The sequence below is a fragment of the Athene noctua genome, chromosome 8 (genome assembly GCF_965140245.1).
Source record: "Athene noctua chromosome 8, bAthNoc1.hap1.1, whole genome shotgun sequence".
Lineage (NCBI taxonomy): Eukaryota > Metazoa > Chordata > Aves > Strigiformes > Strigidae > Athene > Athene noctua.
In genome coordinates this window covers 10874382-10898171 of record NC_134044.1, presented here as the reverse complement: position 1 = coordinate 10898171, position 23790 = coordinate 10874382, and the positions used below count along the sequence as shown (strand labels likewise).

At 40.8% G+C, this 23790-nt stretch overlaps 1 protein-coding gene across 4 annotated transcripts in view; it reads right to left on the bottom strand.

The window, feature by feature from the left end:
• The window catches only part of NYAP2 (neuronal tyrosine-phosphorylated phosphoinositide-3-kinase adaptor 2), a 144759-nt gene that overhangs the window by 56973 nt on the left and 63996 nt on the right, over positions 1-23790 (bottom strand). For all 4 annotated transcript variants that reach the window (XM_074912540.1, XM_074912541.1, XM_074912542.1 and 1 more), the window contains 2 exons: positions 22569-22867; positions 4-1101 (listed from right to left, as the gene is read on the bottom strand). In XM_074912540.1, the coding sequence (XP_074768641.1) occupies positions 4-1101; positions 22569-22867 (1397 nt within the window). The remainder of the gene's footprint in view (positions 1-3; positions 1102-22568; positions 22868-23790) is intronic.

The window sequence follows — 23790 nt, the reverse complement described above, 5'->3', positions numbered from 1 at the left end:
TACTTTCTGCAGGTTCCTTAGATCTTCTGCCACTGGAGGACTTCCTCAGGAGACTTCGTCCTGATGTAAAGAGACTGGTTAGTTCCTCCAGAGGACTGGTGGGCGTCCGAGAACGGGAACCACTCTGAGATGATGACCCGTAGGTACTGACCGAGGCATTTACCATCTTTCCTCCTTCTTGCAATGTGTTTCTGGCTGTAGAATGAGGCACTGATGGAGAGCTTCTTGAGAGACTTCCTGAATGTACAGAGTCATAAGGTGGAGGTCTTTTGAGGCTTAAGGGGGTAAGAGACCTACCCATACTGACAGGAGAAGGTGAGGCAGAGTGACTTTTAGGATAACCATGTGGAGACTGTGTTCTGTATAAGGTAGAAGGATGAGGAGGTGAGGAGGTGTGCCCAGGGGTGCTAGTTCCATGAGATACTGTCTGGTCTTTCTCCAGCTTTTGATGGCCTGGTGTATGAGGTGGCAGTGAAGATGGAGAAGCTCCAGCTTGTTGTTTGATGTAAGACACATTTTCTAAAACGGGAAGCTTTGTGACCTCTAGCGGAGTTAAAGGAGACTCGTCAGAATTTGGGGAACACTGCACTGGTGCTGGTGGGAACACCAGCAGTGGAGGTCTGTGAGAAAGCAGATTTGGAAATGGCGGGGGTATATCACAAAGCAAGCCCTTGGGAGTAGATGGCACTGAAGACTTGGTGAAATCTAGGTCAGGCACTGTGGGAGTAGCACACTGAGAAGAACAAGTGTGATGGTCATATTCACACTGACATTTTGAATCTTGGCCTACATCATCAAATATAGGATATTTCATCTCCTCATAGACTGCTTCACTTTGGTCATCCTCGTCTTTTTTGAAGTCTCTGAGAATATTCCCAACCATTTCAATATAAACAGGCTCTTCTTCCTCTGTGTCTGGGGCAGGACTGCTGACCTGCGATAAAGAGGCATCCCTAGTGAGCGTTGTCTTCATAGGGCCGTGCTTTTTGATATACGTTTCATCAAAAGATGTGCTTAGCTGAGTGTTTGGATTTCGCTTCGGCTTAGGAGGCGGAATCTTCTTTGTGTATTCATCACTGTGAGGTCTTGGTTTGGCTGACACTGAAAACAGAACAAAATATAAATTCATGAGAAGTATGTAACACACTTTGCCAACTACAGGATCTCTGTTCCAGTGTCACAATTCTAGAATGGATTTCCTGAGACCAGCCCATTGCTGGTTTTCTCTGGTATTACATCAGTAGAACACTATAAAAATAATACCCTATTCAAAACACTACTAATCTTCCCCCAGAATGTTCTGACACTCCAGTATTAAGTAGCTAGCAAGCACTTCCCTTCCTCCCAGACATCTGTTCTCTCCCAAACTCTTTGGACAGGGGACTTTCTGTTTTTAAATATTATGCTTTTCAAATATCACTGTGGGATTTTAAAGACCCAAAGAGTTGCCAAAAAACTAAATATCCAAATGAACTCCTTATGACTGCAAGAGAACAGTTAAGATCCCAGACATTCATACTGGAATGACAGTGATGTAACTGCAGTGACACAGTGATGAATCAAGGCCTTTTTATTTATAGTAACTTCTTGCATAAAGCACAACAATTCTCTCAGCACTGACTGGGAAAGAAAACACTCACATACAAATACTGCAAAATTTGCTGTTGGGATAATCCTAATCATTTATCAGGACCCTATCCTATGAATTAATGAGACTTCAGTGAAGTCAAGGGGAAGAAAAGTATCTCACAGATTCAGATCCTTCCCAAACAGGTTATTTCCATAAACAATAGACCATTTTGTCTTTGAAATTATAAATCAAAACACTGTGATGAAATTCATTTGAAATGAGAGGTCAAGGGTTTCTTAGAAATTATCCTTTATGAATTAAACAATAAAGAAACTTAAGGAAATTGTATTTCATTCACTTTGCATAAATAGTTAATAAAACATGTCATTAAATGTTGGGTTTAATAAAATGTCTCATTAAATGCTTGGGTGAAGTCAGTTTTTATCCTAAGTGGACTCAACAAGCTTCTTCAGAAACAAAATTTACCACATACACTAAATCTAATTTATATTCCTATAGGGGAAATAGTTCTTGCATTGAAAGCCTTGGTATCTCATTGGTAAGGTTTTAAAATTTAAAATTTAAAAAAAATTCCTAAACTACAAGGCAGTTTATAATGGCAGCTTTCATGTCTTTCCAAACCGTGCTTCTTGCAATTCACTGCTACAGATCTGCCACTGCAAACTCAGCACTCAGCGAAATTTCCAGACACCTCTGCTGACCCATCAGAAAACAGCCAGCAAATTTCTAATGTTAAACCAAGCAGGCAGCGCTCATGGAGTTAAAAACCCTCTTTCAGAAACAACCTCAGATGTATTACAAAAGCCAGCAAGCGAGGCACTGCTCTGCCAGCTGAAAGACAGTGTTTTGACAGTCTGTGAGGATGCTGGCTCAGGGCTGGAAGATGCCTGCTTTACAGCATCCTACTAACGTGACTTGGTCAGTATCAGAAGAGGATTCAAATATAGTGTTATCACTTTTCTGCTCTGCTAAATAACCCCACTTCAGTTTTCACAAGACATAGTAATAAAGGCAGATGTTAAACAAGATTCCAGTTTTGTTTAGGAATAAGGAGCTGTCAACATATCTGTGTGCACATATATGAAGTAGTGAGACCACTGCTCATCATTTGTTTAAGCTTAATGTATAACTAAGGTACAAAAAAAAGCAAGAAAAAGAAACCTTGCCAGAATGAAAAAAAAAGCCAAAAAAAAAACCAACCCAAAAATCAACAAACCAAAAACCCAAACAACAAAACAACCTCAAAAAATGATATGCTTTCAAGATGGTTCCAATTAATGTGTTCCACTTTGCAGCAGGCTAGGGACATGAAAAAGCTACCACAGATAAGAGCATTTGGTAGCTTGATAGTTTTTCACTATGTGGATATATTCTAATGCACTTTAAATTTGTCTTTTTAATTAACCCAAATTAATTTTCTTGAATGTATTAGTATAGACTTTTGGGAATAAGATGTAGGCTACCAGAATCATTTGGGCTTTGCAGAAAATATTACTCCTGATGTTATTTGACAATACTATCAGATTTTTCTTACTGTGCTTCTAGCTAAATCACTATTTCCTTTTTGTTTAGCCTGTTATTTGTGTATAATGTTCATATACTTTCTACTGACATAAAGTTGATCTCAGTCCATGCTCCACACCTCTGCTAATCTGATTTACAACCCTGGTAAAAGCAATCTTTTTCAGACTGGTGTCATTAAAATAAAGAGACAGTCAATGAGAGTGGCACAAACTGCCTGAGCATTTCTGAACATGTTGCCCAGGACCTGAACTCTGCTTTAGACTGGCTAAAAGGTTACAGACTTGGCTGCTTTTGGAAAAGGTGTATTTTGTATACAGAGGCTAATCAGAGTCTTCAATTCCTTATGCATCATGCTAGCATCCTTGATGAATACCTGAGATACAAATGTTTTCTGCTCCTCTGCCTACCTCAGCCCCTGTTCCCTATTCCAGGGGTGTCACACTGAGAACGTGCTCTGTCTCACAGACATATCACCACTCTGACATCTCTTTGTCTGGAGAGATGTCAACGATGGACAAAGTAATCAAAAGATGCTGTTGTGCTGGAGGTCATTCAAGGCTAGCATTAACTGATATTTTTACCTAAAAATAGCTAAAAGTGGTTAAGAGTACTGTGTTTTCAAACAAATTGCTAGAAATAGCATATTTTACCTCTTTCCCTCTTTCATTTTCAGTTTTTATTCAGCTGATGAGATTCTGCCATGTGGTCTAGACCTGTCCTTAGATGTTGGGGTTTGCATATACAATATTCACAAGTTATTACATTACAGACTAGAAAATGAGAAATGTCATGGAAAAATGACTGACATTCTCCATCTAGTCTTAGAAAGTATTTTTGCATGGGTTGAAATTAAGTACTGCTATGACACAGACAGCATTCTCATCTGCCATTGCATGATGTGTAGCATTAGCCTAAAATATCTTGGTGACATTATCAACAAAAAGGTCAAATGACCCACTTTTGCTGTACAATACACGGAGTAAAACATGACAAGGTGAAAGATTTAGTTTTCATTTTCTACTGAAAGCTTTTTTTCCTCTGCCACAGTTCATTTTATTAAAGCATCTATTTCCAGGATGTGGTATGCTACTGAGATCTTTTTCTCTCCTTGACAAACTGGTCTTTTCAAACTAAAATTGAAAACTAAATGCTTTAAATATTTTATAAACCTTATAAAGGTATAAAGTTACCTCCTATATGCTACACAGAGCAGGAACATTTGGTACTACAAGATTTCCTAGAGAAAATACACAGGTAAATGATGGGGTAAATATTGTGACTGAAAACAGAGGAACTGCTCAACACCTACTGGGAACTCCCCTCAGCTGCAGTGGGGCACTCAGGAGGCAAACTGAATTAGGTTTAAGAAGGCTATGATGCAAGACACTTATGTTTATTTAACAAAGGTTCCTACTCTGAAACACAGGTCCACGGCAAGGGCTGAACTCTACAGCACACCTGATAATGGAATATGGATCATGAATTACCACTCCAGCCCAGAATAACAGAGAAATAAAAGAGGAATCCTGCAACTGAACAGAGCTGTGCAAAGCTAATGAAAGGAGCAGGGAGTATTTGTACAGTTCCTGTGTTACCAACATTTGGCAAGGATAAATGTGCATGAATGCAGAAGCCCTGGCAAGATCCCATAGCCAATGAAAGGAGATTATTTGGCAATCTCCAGAGAGGAATGGGCAAGATTGCTTTAAGTACTTGACATTTATCATGCAGAAAAAGCATTCGGTGCCTGCTGGGGACATAAACTCCTATGAAAAGCAAACCATGCTGACATATTGGTGATACACATACTGTTGTGTTGTCTGCTCTAAACATGGAGTAATTAAGTGCTTTTCAACATGGATTACTATGTCCTTGGTGCAACTGTCGTCTGTAACTTGCCTTGAGACTCTGCCACTCATACATCAGAGCACACGGGGCTCAATCCAAAGCTAAATGGAAGAAATGAAATTAAGGACTATTTCTCTCCCTGACAGGTCCAAGTTCCCTTAAACAGCCACGTCAAAGTGCACCACAAAGATCTTGTGAGCACTTCTACTACAGACACACACAAATGCAAGACTGTGAGGAGTTCGAGCAGACCGGAGGCAATCTGAAGATAGCTCAGCAACTGCTGTGTGGTCCTCTGCCCTCACAGGAGCTGCTCCGGCTGCGGGAGCTCAGGGTGCTATACTGGCAGCTCCTTTTTTGCATCAGAACCACTCAAAACATCGCAGTTGATAAACTGGAGGCATGATGATCCTTGCAAACAAAACTGAACCTCATGGAGTTGACACTGCTTGGGCAGAAACACTTGGTGTTTAATAGCATCCTACTACCAAGCAGTTATCTAGCTCTAATAAACTGCAAGTGGAACAAAATATGTTGGTTCTAATAACTTCAGTTCTCATCTAGAAGTACAAAGCACAGTGCTTAAAACAGCCTTACAGAAGCCCTACTGAATAAGCAGAATATGACATTTTTGAAATGAGATATTTGTAGCGCAAAGGTTACGCGTAGCTTTCAGACATGCCCAGATTATCTGCCTTTCATAGTTAATTTTGGAAATACAGAATGCTTCTGGTCATCTTATCCTTCTGAAGTATTTTTTTACTCTTTACGGAGAGACTGAAATATGAAAATGTGTTACCAGATTGTTTTTTATTATTTGCTCACTGTATAAGCAATGAGTGAAAATGTCTAAACACTAAAATGAATTTTGTAATTTTATGTTGACCTTTGGGTGTTTACCAGTTTTTGCAGTTCAGAGACCAAGCTGATTTATTGTGCTGTTTACTGTAACAAACAGAACAAAAATACATGTAACAGGAAAATTCCTTCCTTTCGATTTCTACAAGAGGCTGTAGTATTCAATTTCTGTCTAAATGAAGGAAAGATCTGGGGCCTAGAAATGTTTTAAATTCTTAAAAATGTTACTTTAAATGCAAAAGAAATTAATCTTGCTGTATTTTGAGGTGTACCTCTATCAAAAAAAAAGCCTCCAGGAGTGAGAGGAAATAGAATTTCTTTAATTAAACCCTGAATATGCTGGATACTGAATCAAAGATGCACAGATGCTGATTTACATCCCATAATTCAACAGAGAAAATCCAGCTCTAGGGTAGCACAGACCTATATATGTGTGTGTAAGTTCAAGACTATGGGTAACCCCACTGGCTTTAATGAAATGAACTCCTTGTTCAAAGTTACACATGTTCTTAAGTTCATTTGTGCACCAGTGCTTATATTGGATTGGATTTCATTATCTCTGTGGATGAAGTTTGAATATTCTTAGTGAAACTGAATTAAAAAAGGCACAGTCCTCTGAACTGTGCAAAAGATCGACACTCAGGAGACCTGAGTTTAATTCATCTCTTTGTCACAGGCCACAGGGCCTCGCCTGTCATTGTACCTCTTAATACTACTTTTTGCCACCTATTTTTTGCCATTTTAAGCTCTAAGATATATTATGCAAGGTTTTTATTTTAATTTATTTGTTTATATTAATTCTTGCACAGTGGTTCCCATCATTGGAAGCAACAGTAGAAAACAAGAACAAATTCAAATGTATCTACTGGAAACATGCAGTGTTGAACATGCATCTTTTCTTCTCTGAAGAAGTTTTGTAGGCAACTGTTCCTACACTGTGAACAGCCATAAAATATACACACAACGATGCACCTTAGCAAACGACTATAGAAACTATCATCACTAGATTGAAGCAACATCAGAGAACATGTCTGCCATGAAAAAAACCTGGTTTTCAAAATAGCATTGTCCTCATGAACACAAATCCTTTCCCTGCAGGTTACCTTTTTCTTTTCTAAAAGATGCTAGTAGGAAAAAGCAAAGAGGGAAAGAACATGGAAGGAATAAAAGAACCATCTCATTCATTCAAACAGCTTTGAAAGCAATAGGTGGTTTCGGCACAATGATTTCATGCAGTATATATTTCTTCCCCCTCCTGGATCTATTAGCTGTTCCTGGAAATTATTTGGGCATTTAAAGAGGACAAAACTATACTGAAAATGAAATTACTAAAAGACAGTGTCATAAAATAATACCGACATGCTACTCGGATGTCTCAAGGCTATGATTAAGGAGACTTCTTCAAAAGTATTCAAGTCTCTTTATTTTGGCTACAACTTCTTTCAGCTTTTAAAATGATTGATTTCTGCTCTAATTCAAAGTGGTGGAAACCTAGTGGCTTCAGTAGTGATATTCCAGAATTAAACACCAGTATAACAAAGAGCAGAGTTGGGCCCTGCAGTTTAATTTAGTTCTGCATTAATCCATCAATACAACTACTGCAACTGCTAGGCACCATGGTTGAAGACATGCTCCTGCCAGATCCAGCTTAAGGCTGTGTATCTGAGCCACAAGCCCAAATTCCCAACCCCAACACCATGGCTCCTTACATGCTGCATATGCCAAGGTAGCCATACCTTTCTAGGATTCACAAAAGCCAGCCTACTGCACTAACTGCCCTGCCACCAGAGCCTCCTCCCAGCACAGTGGGGGCTGCAGGTCCTTTGCTCTGCATGATCAAGGTGAGAACAGAGCCTGAGATGCCAGGACATTTCAAAAACTTATGAGTATCAGCATGCTGGAGAGAGACTCTCCCCAAACTGCCACACTCCAGAGCAGACTGACTTCCAGGTTTTCTCCTCCATGGCCCTCCTCCTCTCTGTGCATCTCCTGACACACTGAGCTCTGCTTATTACTTTTTCCCACAGTAATAAGGTGTCCAAAATTATAAAGTGACTAAGTCTCCTACTGAATGCCCAGCCTCATGCTTCCATATATTTTGAACTTTACATCCTGGTTCTTTTAGAGAATGAGTAATTAATGTCCCTGATGTTTCCAGATAACATGGAATGGGCAAAGAAAAAAAGAAAAGAGGGTGTTTGAGAAATAATTATAGATTATTTGCAATCAAGTCCTTCTGTACTATTCACAGAAGCTAAGCTATTGTCAGTCAGCACAGCCCTGAAAAGGCAGAAAAAGCAAGGTTTTGGATAAGAAAGAAAAGTCAATTTGAATCATCCTTTTACAGGAAAACTGATGAACTAAATGCAAATGGAGGCAAACAAAAAATCTCACAGTAACTTCTCTTAGGTTGGAATGATTTCTGAGTGTCCATTTAGAAAAATATCCTTGAACTAATATGCCCAGACACAAGAGGCCAGGATCTATGGCATTATACGGATATAAGTTACAGCAGTTCCAGTGGAATGTGGCTCTGAAGAGGGAGAGGTGGGAGGATTACTGGGAAAGTGGGAATCTGAGTAAAGGATCCTCACACTGCCCACACATGCAACCAGTATTGCTGAAGTGCTGGTTTGTTCTGTTTCAGATAGCCTGTAGTCTGCATACGTGAAAGAGGTTTTGTAGCCACTGCAACAGTAGCAATAAAAAATTCGGTAACTGTATATGATCTGACGGAATTCTAGCTATAGAAAGGCAATTGGCACAGGAAATTTATCAACCACAAGCATCATTAGATGAATTACATGAAGAGTATACAAATAGCACTACTGAATCATGCTCACAAAAAAATTAATTTACACAGTGTAGGTGCTTGCTTGTTGGTGGCTCTAGTGCTCTACTGTGGGAACCTGTACAGAGTTGGAGCACCAAAGAGTTAAACATGGTCACAACAGAGTATGGAAAAACAGCCACAGATCAGCAGCGTGAGTAAAGCCCTTCAGTTTAAAGCAACATTTATGGTATCTTGACTGTCATCTTGGAGACGAAGCCTGAACAGCTTTCACTGTTTTACTGTAAATTAACTGTTATCGCTCTATTCTTACAGTTACCCACAAAGTGACTGCATTTCACGCCGAGAACGATGGGCGACATCAGCCCCCGCCACCCCCCACCCAGCATCTTCATTGCAGTGCAGCTATTAGAGCCCAGTTCTCATATAGCTGTCATCCTGTGCTTCTGCCCCCTCTTCTTCTCTGTAGCTGCCCATCTCATTCCCTGAATATCACGTAGAAGATGGTGAGGCTCTGCATGTTGTCTGACTGAGTTTCTACAGACTGCTGCATGATGACTGCAAGTGCAGCAGCATTTCTGTTGACCTGCAGAAAGAAAAGATCTCACTTCTGCTCAGGAAGGGATGCTTCTGGGTATGTGTGAAGAGCTAAGTCCCATCGATATGTGCCCTAGACATCTACATCATATGAGCATGGTATGTAGTGGACACCACTATACCTGCAGGCCTTTGAGGGCTGAGCTGCATATTCATATATTATCTGCTGCCCAAAGGATGCTGAAGGCCTCTGGTATCACTTGGCAGTGCTCATGTAAAACAAAGGCATACTCCAGTCTGAATGCAACTCCTGGCTCCACAGGAACAACACTGCTATTGATTACTAGCTATCGTAGCTGAGGGAAATGATGTGGGAAATAATTTGCTGGACTTTCATGAGCTTCTTTGAGAGGGGATGGTACAGAGGCTTTCTGACCCAGCACTCACAGAGAGGCCAAATGAAACTGATCTCTGCACGAGTTCCTTGCTCTGGGTGATTTCTAAATCCACTGCCTGCACTCAAATAGTGGACTCTGAGATGATTTACACGGAAAAAAGGGAAAGAAGAAAATCAACCTAGAGAAACAGCAGATCTTAATGAAACAGTAAGTTTAGCTCACCTACTTCATTTATCTAGAAAAACAGTCTGGTTTTGCTCACCTGATTTAATTGTTTCTTTGGTTCACAAACATCCTGTCCAGAACACTTGCGGTGACTATAGGCAAAGACTTGAATAATTTGTCCAGTGATATGAGACTTTTCATTTTTTAGATCCACAGTAATGCCTATCTTCTACTTACAGATAAAATAAGTAGGTCAAATCCATTATTTGCTTACATAAGTAGCAATCTGTTTGCCAGGCTTCTAAAATAATTGCAGCCCATTAAATCAAGCCAGCAGACCTACCAAGGTGATATTGTGTATAATACTGACCTCTTGGGGACTCCAACATGAAATGTATTGTGTCCAATTATTCCACAAGCACAGCAGCCCCACAAATGCTGCTCTTCTTGCTCAGTGTCTCCCATCAGTGACAAGGAACCACCAGATTTCACTAACCTCCTCTCCCCCAGAAATTCTGTGGGCTTTGCGCAATTATTTTCCTTGAGGCCACTGTATAAAAAGCTTCTTGTTGCTGAAGAATGACACATCCGTCAGGCCCTTCCACCACGGAGCTCACATTTCAAAACAAAGCACAAGGTTGATTGCAAGGGTCAAATGAGTCACTGCAGCTGGACCATCAAGAAAGCAAATAAGCCTCAATGAACAAGAGTTCATCTAAAGGGGTAGGCTTGCCTCTACCAAAAGGACCCAAGGTGACCCTGCAGAGGCAGTTCCTGCAGGTCATCACTGAGCATCTTTTGGGTGAATAAGCTGATAGCTGCAGTGAACAGAGCATTGTCAGAGCAGCTTACAGGCAGGCAGGAGTGCCTGGACATGTAACAGCTCTGTGGTCAGAGGCTGAGTGTTACTGAAATAGTGTAATCAGCTTTAGGAAAAGCACCTCACAGCTATTCATTTTACTTCCATCTCCATAGGGGTGAGTCCTCTCTCCTCCTCAACTCTAAATAAAGTGTTGACAAAATTATAGACAAGCCACACGTTATCAGCTGCCTCCCACTCAGAGCTTCTCTGTGCGCCTGGCATCTATCATTTCATCTTGCATTTATTTGCAGAGTGGTCTAGTGAAACTAGTAGAGCCTATTATTATTATGGTGTTGATCTATAAGCGTCATGCAGCCGGGCCTAATCACCATAAATTCACCTGATATGGCTGCAGTGTGCAGTACCGTTTTGACAGCGTTGTACGCAGTTCCAGAGAAGCTTTGGGAGAGCCCCCTCCTGTTTCAAATGCCAGGCTTAACCTCATTTTGCCACCTGAGAAGTGAGATGAAGGATGAAAAGACAAAGATGAAGCACAAAAAAGAACAGAGAAATTTCTGCCAGAAGCTGTTCCTACCTCACCCACGACTGCAGAACCTGTTCAGTTCAACTCTCAGGCAGAACTATTGGGAACAAGAGACTTGATTAAAAACTAGCATCCTGCAAAAAAGGGAAAAAAGACCAAGAAGCAGAAGACAGAAGATGGAACAATGAGGAAAAGTAGAGCTTTCTAGCAAAAATGTTTGGAAAGCTGAGATAAATGAAAGACAAGTAAAGCAAGACCAGTGTCACAGGCTAAAAGATCTTAGCCACTATCTAATGGAAGATGCAGGCATCAGCTACCAGAGTATGACTGAATTGAGAGAGCCAAGATCATAATTTTCTCCCAAAAGCTCTTTACATGAATGAATTGTATTGTTATTTCCCCTTGTCTCTTCCACTCCACACTGTGTTTGCAGTGAGCACACATGCAGCACTCCCCTTCTCTTCCCCCTTTTCTCCTTTCCTTCCATTTTTCCCATTCTCCTTTCCATTTACTTACAATTTTGACCCACTCAACCTTACAGCACAGCCCCTAAGCCAGGCCTAATGTGTCAAATAAGTGCAGAATACGATGGCATGGGTGTAAGGACAAGTCAATGCTGGTTTTGCCAGTGAAATGCCAGTGACTGCTGAAACCATTATCCCAGTCAGCTTTCTCAGGTAACATATCTTATCAAGCAACTTTCATTGCAAGAAATGTTCCGTTTTACCCTATCTTGCAGCTGTTGAAGTTCCCCATGAAGACTGAGCTAGCATCTACTCCCACTATCACTAGGACATAGGGATGCACTCACACTTTGAGCCGCTGCACAACCACAGGAAACCAGGAGATATCACTATAACCCAGTGCTTACAGCCTGCTTCATTTTGCTGTTGCTCAGAAGCAAAGCTCCTTGCAGGAATTCATCCACGCTGCTGAGGCACAGCCTCTGGTATAGGACAGCACCTAAAAGCCTAAGCTCTGAGGGGGCTTGTTACCTACCATCTCCCAGGACTGTCAGTACTGTAAACCAATGGCATTCAGCATTTCACAGAGCTGAACTATAATCCAGAATCCCCGATTTTGTCACCCTTATTCATGCACTGCAGCATCAGTGATACCAACAAGAGGTTGGGAAAGGGAATTTGAGCAGTTCCTATGCTGAGAAGCTGCTTGAAGTCCTTGTTTCCACAGTGACTGCCCTGAGTTCACAAATGAAACCCTGCCAGATGTGTGGAATTTCACATTAAGCAAGGACAGTCTTTTTCACATATTTCCTTCTCTGCACAAAAGCCTCTTTCTACAGTGCTGTTCACAAAAGCACTCACATGTCTTGTTAGCCCAAGTTTTGACTGTGAGCAGAAATAGTCTGATCATAAGTTGATTGCAAACTATCTCATTAAAAAAAAAGCGCTCCTCACTCTATTTTACAAAGGAGAAATCTGGGTCACTGAGTGCCAAGAGAATTTATCAAGGTCATCTGAGCCAGTGGCAGAGCTGTGAAGAGCCCTGTCCCTCCACTTACACCACTGGGAGATGGTTAGTATTATTTACAGAAGTTTCCATTTGGCATAACACTCACATGCAAGCATGTATTTGCAGGACTGGGATCTTAAGGCAATTAGTCACTGCAGATACGTAATCACAACAGCTGTAAAAGTTATCTCGTCTTTAGCAGAAAATAACAAATAATTCAGAACCATAGAATACCTTGAGCTTCCATGCTTTTGTTTGCAAAAACTCATAAGAAAATAAACAGGCTGGACAGATTATCAAGTTTTTGAAACCACATTAGTGGTATAGCTTCAAGCTTGCGCTTGGTGCACATTTGTGTATTTGCTTTTTTTTTGGTTGTTTGGGGTTGTTTAACCTTCTTATTCACCAAAATCCAAGTATTAAGAGACTTCCATTGCCATAAGCAAAAACCTAGCCCCATTAAAACTTTCCCAATCGAGGAGACTTGCAGCATCATCACACTGATCCTGTGGCAAGATTTATAGCCAGCCCATCCTTCAGTATTCTACCAAGAAGAAATGGGAGACGCTCCTTTTGCAATTGTGCATAGAGGGGAAAATGTCAGGAATCTTCTTCACCCCACAAAGCCCTGTTAAGGCCAACAACCCAAAGTTTATACTGCTCCCAACACAGACTTGAGTTTTTCCAGGTGTACTTACGCTCAGCGAGTAATGTAATTGCAGTACTGGTTTTGTTTTACTACTAAGCATAAGAGGAGCTAGGATTACTCAATCGTTACATGCAAGCTGATTGTGAATTTGATGGCAGAGTATTATTCATGATTATCTAAAAGAAGTGGTGGAAGCCATGGCAAATATACCACTGCACTGGCATGGATATTAAGCTATGCCTCTTGATGATGTCAAATATACCACATTCCAGCTTTTTACCTCCCACATGTAAGCTTCTCCCCACCCTGAACCAGCAGCCAGCTGCAAATTACACTGGACTTTGTGAACATGTGCTTATTGTTTGACAAGCCAGCAGTACAAAGTTATGGTCACTAAAATTAGAACAAAAATTTGTGTGTGCTTACTGTGTTTTTTTTCCTTATGCATCTGTGAAAAACCCAGGCTGGTACACTGTGACCTCCAGGCAAGTTGATGGCACTGCAAAAAGGAAGCTGTGCTCTGTTGAGCTGTCACTGCTGCGCATGTTATCCCAACACAGCACTGTTTGCACACGTACAAACTGAAAAGCATGAAGTGCCACACACAGTTGTACCATGTCAGGCATATGTTGCTTGATGTCATCCAGGATTAAGCCAAATGAAAGAGATGAAAGCAGCAAACCAGCACACCAACCAAGACTACTATATTCAAACAGTCATTAGAAAGAACCTGCCAATGAAATAGAGGATAGCCGTGACAGGATCTCACCTGGAGCCAGATTTAAATCTCTTGGGATGTGATTCTGCTAAGCACTGTGCATTCCCAGTAAAGCCAACGTGAGTGTAGGGTGCTTGGGCCCCCCAGTATCAACCTCTCGACAGGAAATGCTTTGAGAGCTCAGTCACGCTTCATGCCATAAGGATTTGTCTCATTTGGTATTTAAGCGAGAACAGAATTAGGGCACCAGTTAAAAATAAGGTAAGATGAAGAGATGGAAATCCAATGTATTTGCTGTGGTATAAAAACTGCAGCTGTTTTGTGCTTTTTCCTTTAATTCAAAATGAACTTTACCAGACATCTCTATTATCACTGACAAGATCTGAGAGTAAACAGGAACTTTAGGATTTCAGACTGATCCCTCAAGCCCTTACTCATTTGTCCACAATGTCTTTAACAGACAATGTCAAAGACAGTACAGAAAACAGAAGTGTAATACACGTATTCCTTCATGGGCATTTCATTTTAACAAATTCTGAAGGGCTGTCACAATGAGGTGAGATTTCTCCTACCCTCCCCTCCCCTGGCCCTGATTTCAGAGCCATTCAGTGATGCAAATTAATGCAAGAATCTAATGTTTCATAGTATTTCAGCTCACAGGTTGAAATGCTGAGAAGGCCCAGTATTATGGTCTCCTGAGGTATAAACAAAGTAAAATATGAAATACAGTCACAAATATGATGACATAGTTTTTTCTAGAAGTAATCCAGGCTTGACATACAGGGACCTAATGATTATTAATAGATTTATTGACACTATAACCTTCCAGTTACACAGGGGCTCTCTACCGAGGTCGCAAATTAACCATGCAGTGCACAAGTGCACCCACATGATAGCTTTCTTCAGAGACTCTCTCTTTCTTGTGGTCTTTCTGCTAAAGTTTATTGATTCAGACACCTCAAAAGTACAGCTGAAGTACTTCCAGGGCTGGGTTGGCTCCAAAAGCAGCCTAATGACTTTCATATGATGTGAAACCTGTGCTAATAATCTCTCTTAGACCCCAGCTGTCCGCATGGGTAAGTGCCTCACATTTCCTTGCCTTGCTGGTGTGCCCAGGGACTACGGTGACCCTATACAGTCACCAGACCTCAGAGTGGCAGCAGCCTGGAGAAAGTCTTCTACTCAGCATGTCTGTGTTATACCTAACACTACTTTGAGTTCCTAGATGGTTTGTTAATTCCCAGGCAGACTGGTACGAATTCAAAGCCCTGTTTGGGATTGGGCTTGCAACGAGGCTTATGAAGTCTCCTGATCCCTAGAGCTCTGGGGTACACAGTGCAGAAAAGCCCACATGCTCAGCAGGAGTCACAAGTGTTTAGCAGGGCTTACTAGCCTCAATTTAGGAGAGGCAGCCTTCTCCTGGACTGGCTGCATTTGCAGTCAATCTGGTAAATCAGCACAACACTCCCTGAACTCACATTATTAAGGCTTTTCCATTATCAAGAACATCACAGCTTCCATCAACCTTGAGAGCAGAGAGATATCAGTACTGCAGGGGGGCTACACATTTAATTTTGTGCTTTTTTAGACAGGTGCAGTGTCTTTCAGCAAATGAGCAATATCCTAATGTGAAAAGAGAGATGAGGAATATAGAAAGCAACTTTGTTAAATTAAAATTTTTTTAAAAAGACACCAAGTACACAGGATAGACTAGCACAACATAGCTAAAGTGCCAACTGCCAAGTCTTGGGCACAGTGAAATTCCCAAGTGGGTAACTAGATCTTCATGTCTTTTACCACTGCATGGTCTATTTTCTGTTCAGTGCTTGCAGCTGCCATTAACGTTAATGAGTATACATATGAGCCTTGAGGGTAAGAACATACTGCCTCTGTGGCTTCAAAACTTGTTTATAAATCCCTCCCAAAATCACATTGTGTTCATTGTTCTGCGCAGAAAGCCATTATAACAGCTGTAAGAACTGCTGCTTTCATTCCTTCCTTTCTTTCCCCTTGCCCTCCCTTATCTGAGAGACCAGAAAACAGACCTGAAAAGATGAAGGGCTGGAGGAGGTGGTACCCATAGGAAAGTAACTCATCTCTGGGAGCTGCAATCTGAAAACTGACTTGCTGCAGGGAGGGGCAAACTGAAATCTCAGCGAAAGCAAAGAAAACCAAGCCTCAAAACACTGAAAAACTACCACCCCCCTCAAAATCAAAGCCTTTGAAAATATCTAAGCTATTAAATGCTAGAGAACAGACTGTAATCTTTGCTGTGCCCTTCCTGATAGAATGCAGGTCAGTGGGAACAAGCTGCTTCAGCAACCAAAGGGGCCAAACACAGAGCAGAGGCGCTGCTGGGCAGAGTCCCACAGCAACATCAGGCCGAGCGTTGCCCTCCAGCCTTTTAACCACTGCAGCAGCAAGGAGGCTGCTGAGATGCAGGGCTGAACAAAGGGGAAGAAGTGATGGGTTTCTAGCAGAGATTGCATTGCTTTAGCACTGCTGAGGGCACCATATCCATCCCTGTGCCACCTGGACAGGCAGGGCAGATCTCTGGAGTCATGTACGGCAGTTAAGAGCCAACTCCACCTCACTCTACTGACAACAGGGCATGTGTTCTCTGATGCTGGCTTTGACTTCTCCCTCCATCATTGCCAGCTGCCTTCTCCCAGTGTGCACAGTTTCAAGTTAAGCCATCTCAAGCTCCACAGTCTGTAAGAGATACATTACAGCATACAAAACATAACAGGTAACGCAGCACTACATCAAGAATCAGATTAAGGTATGTAAAGGAAAATAGACACTGCTTTACACATGGCTGAATACCGGCTTGCATTATACCTACATATCTAACGTGAAAGCTAGCTGCAGCTTTTCATGGGTCAAAATACAGTGTGCTTAAAATACAGAGCAGACGGTAGGGAAGAGGAAAATGAGCTAAAAAACATAGTGCACACCATGCAAGCACTCAGGCCTCTCAGGCACAGCTGAGGAGCCCATGCCCTGGGAGGATGACTCGGCGGCCAGGCCTCAGGAGGCAGCACACCCCATCCTGCCCCACGCCCTGGCATCACAGCAGCATCACAGGCCACACTGACCACTGGCCCTTGCTAAGAGGCATTGCAAGAGCCATCTGCACGAGTCTGGTGCTCACTGCACAGGGCTCTGGCAGACTTCACCGCAGGAGGCTTCTCACCAGACCTGCCTGCCCCACTCCCCTGCCCAGCAGCAGGGTGGTGCAGGAGCACCTGCGTCTCAGAGACGTGTCCCTAAAATACTGCGTTCTGCTATGTCAGCACTGGGTTGTCACGTCTGGCAGGAGGCCAAGCAGACAGCACAGAAGCAGTAGCATCTTAAACTGCCCACAGCTATACCCACCAGAACTCATCTGTCAGTCCCTTTAGACTCGTTAAGTCTGAATAGGGCTCATTAGTGATATTTCTTCCCTTAGTAGGCATGGATGAAAAGACGTGGGAATAAGATCTGGCTATAAGGAAGGACATGACATGGTTAGTGCAGAGGACACTATTTCAAAGTTCAGGTTAAATGCATTATTCACTAAAGTAGGAAATAAAAGGAAACCAGCACCACACAAAACCAGCAAAAGTGATAAATCCCTTTAATTCAAGCTCTGCTTAATGTGAGTAGCAAAAATTCAAGTTTACAATGCAGAGCCACCAGTCTAGTTGACAGAAAACTAGATTTATGAGAGAGACCAGCTGGACTGCAACCTCAGTTACAGTAACTATAATTGCTTTTCTCCGGAGGAAAATTTTCCTTACAAGTTGCTCACCTTTAGAGATTGCTGAGCAACAAACAGAGGGAAGCTTCCACTGCATGGGGCTTAGAAAGCAGCAAGAAGGATATCTTCTTCCACACACAACACTTAGAAGGAAAACACTAAACAATTTGAGTGGGTTCAAGAGGTGGGGATCCCGGCACCATTGTCACGTATCTGACCTAAACTTCCTGTGGGCTCTGGCAGGAGCAGAATCACGACTATGAACAGCATTTTGAAAATGCTACTCTGAGTTTTAATTTACATTTGTGTGCACATGTTTGTATGTACATGCAAGCACACAAAACTTGCATTTTCATTATACATAAATGTGTATATTATGTATACATAAATTATATATATTTTATGTGCCTATACTTATACAATGTAGTCATCACCCATATTACTAAACAGAATTTTAACAAGAAATTAACTTTCAAAATTCACTTACACCTCTTCATTTATGTTTGCACTGTAGTAGATCTGTAAACCTCTCCTGTGGGCATTCAGTGATCCTATCAAAAAACACTGCTGGAGGCTGGTTACATTTACCAATTATACTGTTTTATTAATTCCTTTTTCTGTAAGATTGGGCACCAAAACCACATCAATTAATTAAACTCCTGCATTTTTGCAATAAAGAGCCTTTCAGAATCAAGATTAGATATGCCTTCCACACTGAAATGTTATTTAAAATCACCATTTCAGTTCACTTCTCACTTACAATGTGTGGGGCACAGCTCCATTTGTTTGCTGTTCCTACCAGAGTTTGAAAACTCTGCAGAAAAGACAACCCACGTTTTTAAAAACAACTTTCTAGAAATCTGTCACGAAGGAGAAATGCATTGGGTGGAAAGCATTCAGTGGGCGCACAGGAAAGGTAGCCGAAAGAGCAAAAAAGGAACATTAAAGGCTAAGAAGGGACACAAAAGTGTAGAAGCAACAAAATTAAAGTTGTTAAGGAGAATGAGGCCTTCAGGCTGGAGAGTGATCTTTCAGGCAGAGCCAAGGTAGGCTAGGATGAAACACACAAACCAAAGTGTTATCACACTGCTGCACAATGAGACAGGGTTAGTATGTGTCATTGCAACTTAAAAGAAGGTCCTCACACTCCATCAAATTTGGAAGCAAGAGCACCTATAGGAAAAGAGCACAGAGGCAGCGTGGCTGTTACTGATGCTATTTGTGCTTCAGGAGGAAAAGGTCTTTCAAGTTCATGGCCAAATTTCTTCTGCCACTTGCTTCTGCAGCTAAGTCAGGCTCATACTCAGAACATAATGTTATGGTAGTTATTATGATGAGATGGATTCAATATTTTGACTTTACCATGATCAGAAAAAGAATAAAAGTTACCATCAGTAACTGCTTCTGTTTGTATAAACTGGATCATTAACAAAAAGCAAAAAGTAAACATGTTTAATAAAAATGAGCACTGAGGCTGCCCTTGGTTGCCTAGGAAATGCCTTTTCAAAGTAGCCACAGGGTCAGACAATAAACATTATAGTCTTAATTATTCTGAACTGACATAAAAAAAAAAAAAAAAGCTGAGCACAATTTTGTGACAACTCCTTTGTAGAGATTCCACAATAGTTGATGGAGAAACAATAGGGTTTTTCAACATTGTTTTCCACAGTTCCTGGAAAAAGTTGTAGCCATTCAGCCTGCAAATACCACAAGTACACGCAAATGTGAGACACACGTGCATATACAAATATTTCAGTACAATATGGACAAGACTGACTGAAAGTTAAACCTGTGTGTTGTTCTTGGACTTGAGTTTCCAGAGACCTCCTTAGGAGAATATAAATATTATGTCCTATGAACTACCTCACCCGAAATTGGAAAGATACAGATTTACAATTTTTTGAATTCAAAAACTGCTACTAGAATGAGAACTACTAGATATGGAAAAGTTTAACCACTTGCACATAAAAAACAGACTGGCAGAATCAGAGCTTCACAGATGTCTCTGAGCTAGGCACAATTTCAGATGTTATTAGTTGTAGAACAACAGTAATAATTTCATATTCTGGGACAAAGCTTGTTTAATATTTTTATCAAATCAATACTGCAGATAATGAACTTTGACTTTCATCTGGTTCTGCTTGTCTTTAGATGTCCTCATCCATGTATGTCCACAGTTTTTATATAAACATTCCTTTACCTAGCCAGATGATAACTGTGAAAATTCTTCCATCAAAACAAACATGGTACCTTGGAGTGCACAGGTGATAGCAAAGCCTCTCCTGGTGAGAGCAGAGCATTTTAGAAATCTAACCTGTTCATCCAAGCACCATGTTGCATCACCCTTGAGTATATCTCAGGATTTAAAATCTGATTGCTTACTTAAAAAAAACCCTACAGGCTGATACTACTTTCTATCTACTAAACTCTTTTCTGAAACCCCTATATGCCTGGCACAGATAAAACCAGACACATGCAAACAGGGCAGATATTCTGAACACACAAAAGCAATGGTATGAATAAAGGGTTCTGTCAATTCAAAATCTCCAGGAGCTTCTTCATGATAGCCTAAAAATGCCCATTTCTGCACAATATATAAACCAACAGAATTAACATAATACAGGTCATATATTGAGTATCATGGAGAGTCTCAATATTCCATGAAGGCATTTAGTCACACTAAAAGTCAACATTTAGGTATTACCTTTTATGTTAGTGATGGAGTATTAATCATTCACCAGTTCTTTACAGAAATCTTGCTATGAATATTCAGGTCTTGATTATAATAATAAATCTGAAGTGCTCTGCAATACTTAGTACCATAGTACCATTGTCATACCGATTATCCAAAGTCAACACTGGCACAATACCACGCGTGCCACTCATAACCATCATGTGATGGGATAGATCAAGCTCAACCTGCACAGTGTGGGAGGAGGCAAAGTGGTACTTGGCTTTGGAAACAGAAATCTCTATCAATTTCAAACTTTGAAATCTGTCAGAAGGGACATGACTACATATTATGTCCTTGGTGTCAAACAGCAGATGTCAGGAGGAGATGAGAGAAAGGAAGCAAAATTTTCAGAACATTCCATAATAATAATGCTGAAGATGATCTAGTTTCATGAGGACACAGACTGCTTAAGGAATCTGACATAACCTCTGTGAGATTGGTAAAATACTTGGATGTATTTCAATTATCACTATCATTATTATTATTGCTACTTTAAGGCTGTCAAAGCCTCTTGCTTCTCAGTAAATGAGGAAAAGGGCTGGGGGATAAATGTGAAACAGACCTCATTTCTAGTCATCCTGGAGATAATGTCAAGGTCAGCTATAGCTAAGAGTACGACATACTGTGTGACTGAATGCACACTTACAGGAATATTCATTAAACAACTTAGAAAACATTAGAGCCTGTCTTACTGCCCTGTCTGCAAAACAAACTTCATATAGCCTTGGTAATTCTGGATGTGCAGATTCAGGAAAAAGGAGTGTTAATAAATGTTAAAGAATTATAAAATTATTTAAAAATATAATATTTTTAAAAGAACTTTTGAATAACTTAAGAGCTCCTGCCTTTCACCTCAGAGCATACCAGACTGTGAAGTTTGTGCCATGCATTCTCTTTTTGTATTAAATGAAAGACTTGAAAGACTCTTTTATATGAGATTTTAAATCTCTGTGGCACAAATCTGAATGGTTTCTGTGTAGGCTTTGGTCCGTAAAATAGTGGTAAATGGCTTTTATTAAGGGCAGCTACTTAATGCTTGGATTTGTCACATTAGTCTGTTCAGTGGAGTTGGTGTAATGGTCTGTAGAAGACAAGCTATGGAAGTAATGGTAAATGTCATACGCAAAGTAACTACCAACAACAGCATAAATAAATCTACAGGTTTTTTCAGTGTTTGTGTTTAACCTCGCAATCGTAGACTTACATGCCACCAGTTGAATTACATATTCCTTTGCATCTTTGTTATCACTGATGACTTCTTAAAATCAGATTTGCTTAAAAGGGGTTGTAGCATGAATGTAACTAACAAGTATTTCTGGCCACAACAACAAGCAAAAGTGATAAGAGCACAACATATTGCATGGGATGTCAAAACTGATATGTAACATAGCAGTGGGAAAGACCAGCACTGATCAAACCATTTGTCCCTAAGGGTTCCTCCTTACAGTTCACACTGTGAAGCAGAGTCATCCTGATCTCTCTTAGCAGGGAGTACAGCTGGTCCTACTGCTGCACAAAATGCATTTTGTGGAAGAAATGTGGAAGAAAAGGAGAAGATCACTATAGTGTTAGCTCATCTTTAATAGGTCAGGCTAAGGAAGTGATATCCTTATTCAACAAATCTGCTTCTTTTCTTCTGAATACCATATTGGCTGAAAAGTAACTGGGAGGAATAAGAAGAGAAAATGTGGACTCCTATGCCAACAGAAGCTTTGGGCAATACATTATATCATCTCAGGTACAATTTTTACCATTGGATGATATTTCCTTGCTTTGGAGTTTAGGGTCACACATTATTCTTTTTAATAATTTCTGTTCTTCACTTTGCTGAGGAGGACATTTCCAAAGCTGTGGTTTGTACAGTGCTAGTGATATGGTGAGTGGTCCTTGACTGGCATGCAGATAGAATTGTCCTACATGCCATCTGACAGCAATCTCTTTTTCTCTTTATTTTGAATAAATTCAACTCATTCCCCACTATATAACCAGGCCATATAAGTGGTACGGTTCTGTGAGAAATGTCAAAGGTTGGCAATTACCCGCTGGTTCACAATTTAGAGATGAGTGATCTATGATATCTGTACTGGCACAGTTAAACAGATGGGGAAACATACAGGTAATTCTTAAGTGCAAGATTATCAATGTTAACACAGGGTCACAAAAAACATTTTTTTGAAAGAATTACAGTGTTTACCTTCAGTCCTGTCCGGTAGTTTCCCACTTTTACTTGTTGTTCCAGTGTTGACTGTTTCAGATGAGGTGCTCAGTTTGGTGTTGGGGTCTCGCTTAGGTTTTGGAGGCGGCTGCTTACGAGAGCTGCTACTTTCATCATCAGTTCCTCCAACAGAATGAAGAGACTGGGATCTCACGGTAAAGCCACTAGAGCAAGGATGTGGCAGTCTGTCCTGAGGAGCAGGCATTGTCATAAATCCCATGCGGAAATGTTTCCCCACGTAGCTTCCTTCATTTCCTCTCACTACTTCTCCACCTATGCTGTAAGAGAAAATACACATATAAGTAAATGACCCACCTTTGCCTGAGCTGTACCTGGAACCAGGGTCTCAGTTCTGCCCATGATGAGCAGACTGTAGCTTTGAATTTGGAAACAAGCAATGCTCTTTTCTTAAAACATGATGAGCACTAGAATGGAGTAGTCTGTTTTTCAAAATAAGTTGCCAACAACTGAAATGTAGATATACCACTATGCACTCAATGTTTTACAAGAAGAAATTGAAAAAAGCTTTTGTTCAGCTTTCATAGCATCCTGACTACAAATTGTCTATAGAACAAATTTCAAATATTGGAAGTCAGAACTGAGTTTTTCAGGGAGACAAGAGACTGTGAGTAGGGCAAAGAATACTGCTTTAGAAATGCAACATCATGTATTGATCCACACTCCCCTGTACTCATCTTTGGCTACAGACACTCATGTACCTTGGGAAACAAGGCTCTTGGAGTCTAATCAATCATTTCCCTTCAGAGTAAAGAATGCTAAGAGAAAGAAATGCTCTAAAAAATACTTGGATATAGAAAACTAAACATTAGTGTCTCATCAAGTACACATGAAGCTGCAACATGAGCATCATCAGACTAGTAATATACAAGCATAGGAAATGAAAAGGCAATGGGCTGTGTGACCCCAGGAAGAAAATAACCTCCAACTATTCAGAAACACAGAAGAAGGAAAGCTCAGCTGAAACAAGTGCTGTCATACCAAGTACTACATTGTACTGTGGATGGCAGGACTGAGAACCTGGTATTGCTCCTGCATGCTGATCAGTTCTGAAGAACCATTCTTACTGATACTGTAAAACCAACAGGACATTTCAGTTAAGGCAATTCAGTGACTGTACAAAGAAACTCAGCAACACACACAGGTCAACACGGGCCTGTTTGCAAGGAGTTTTGAAATGGTA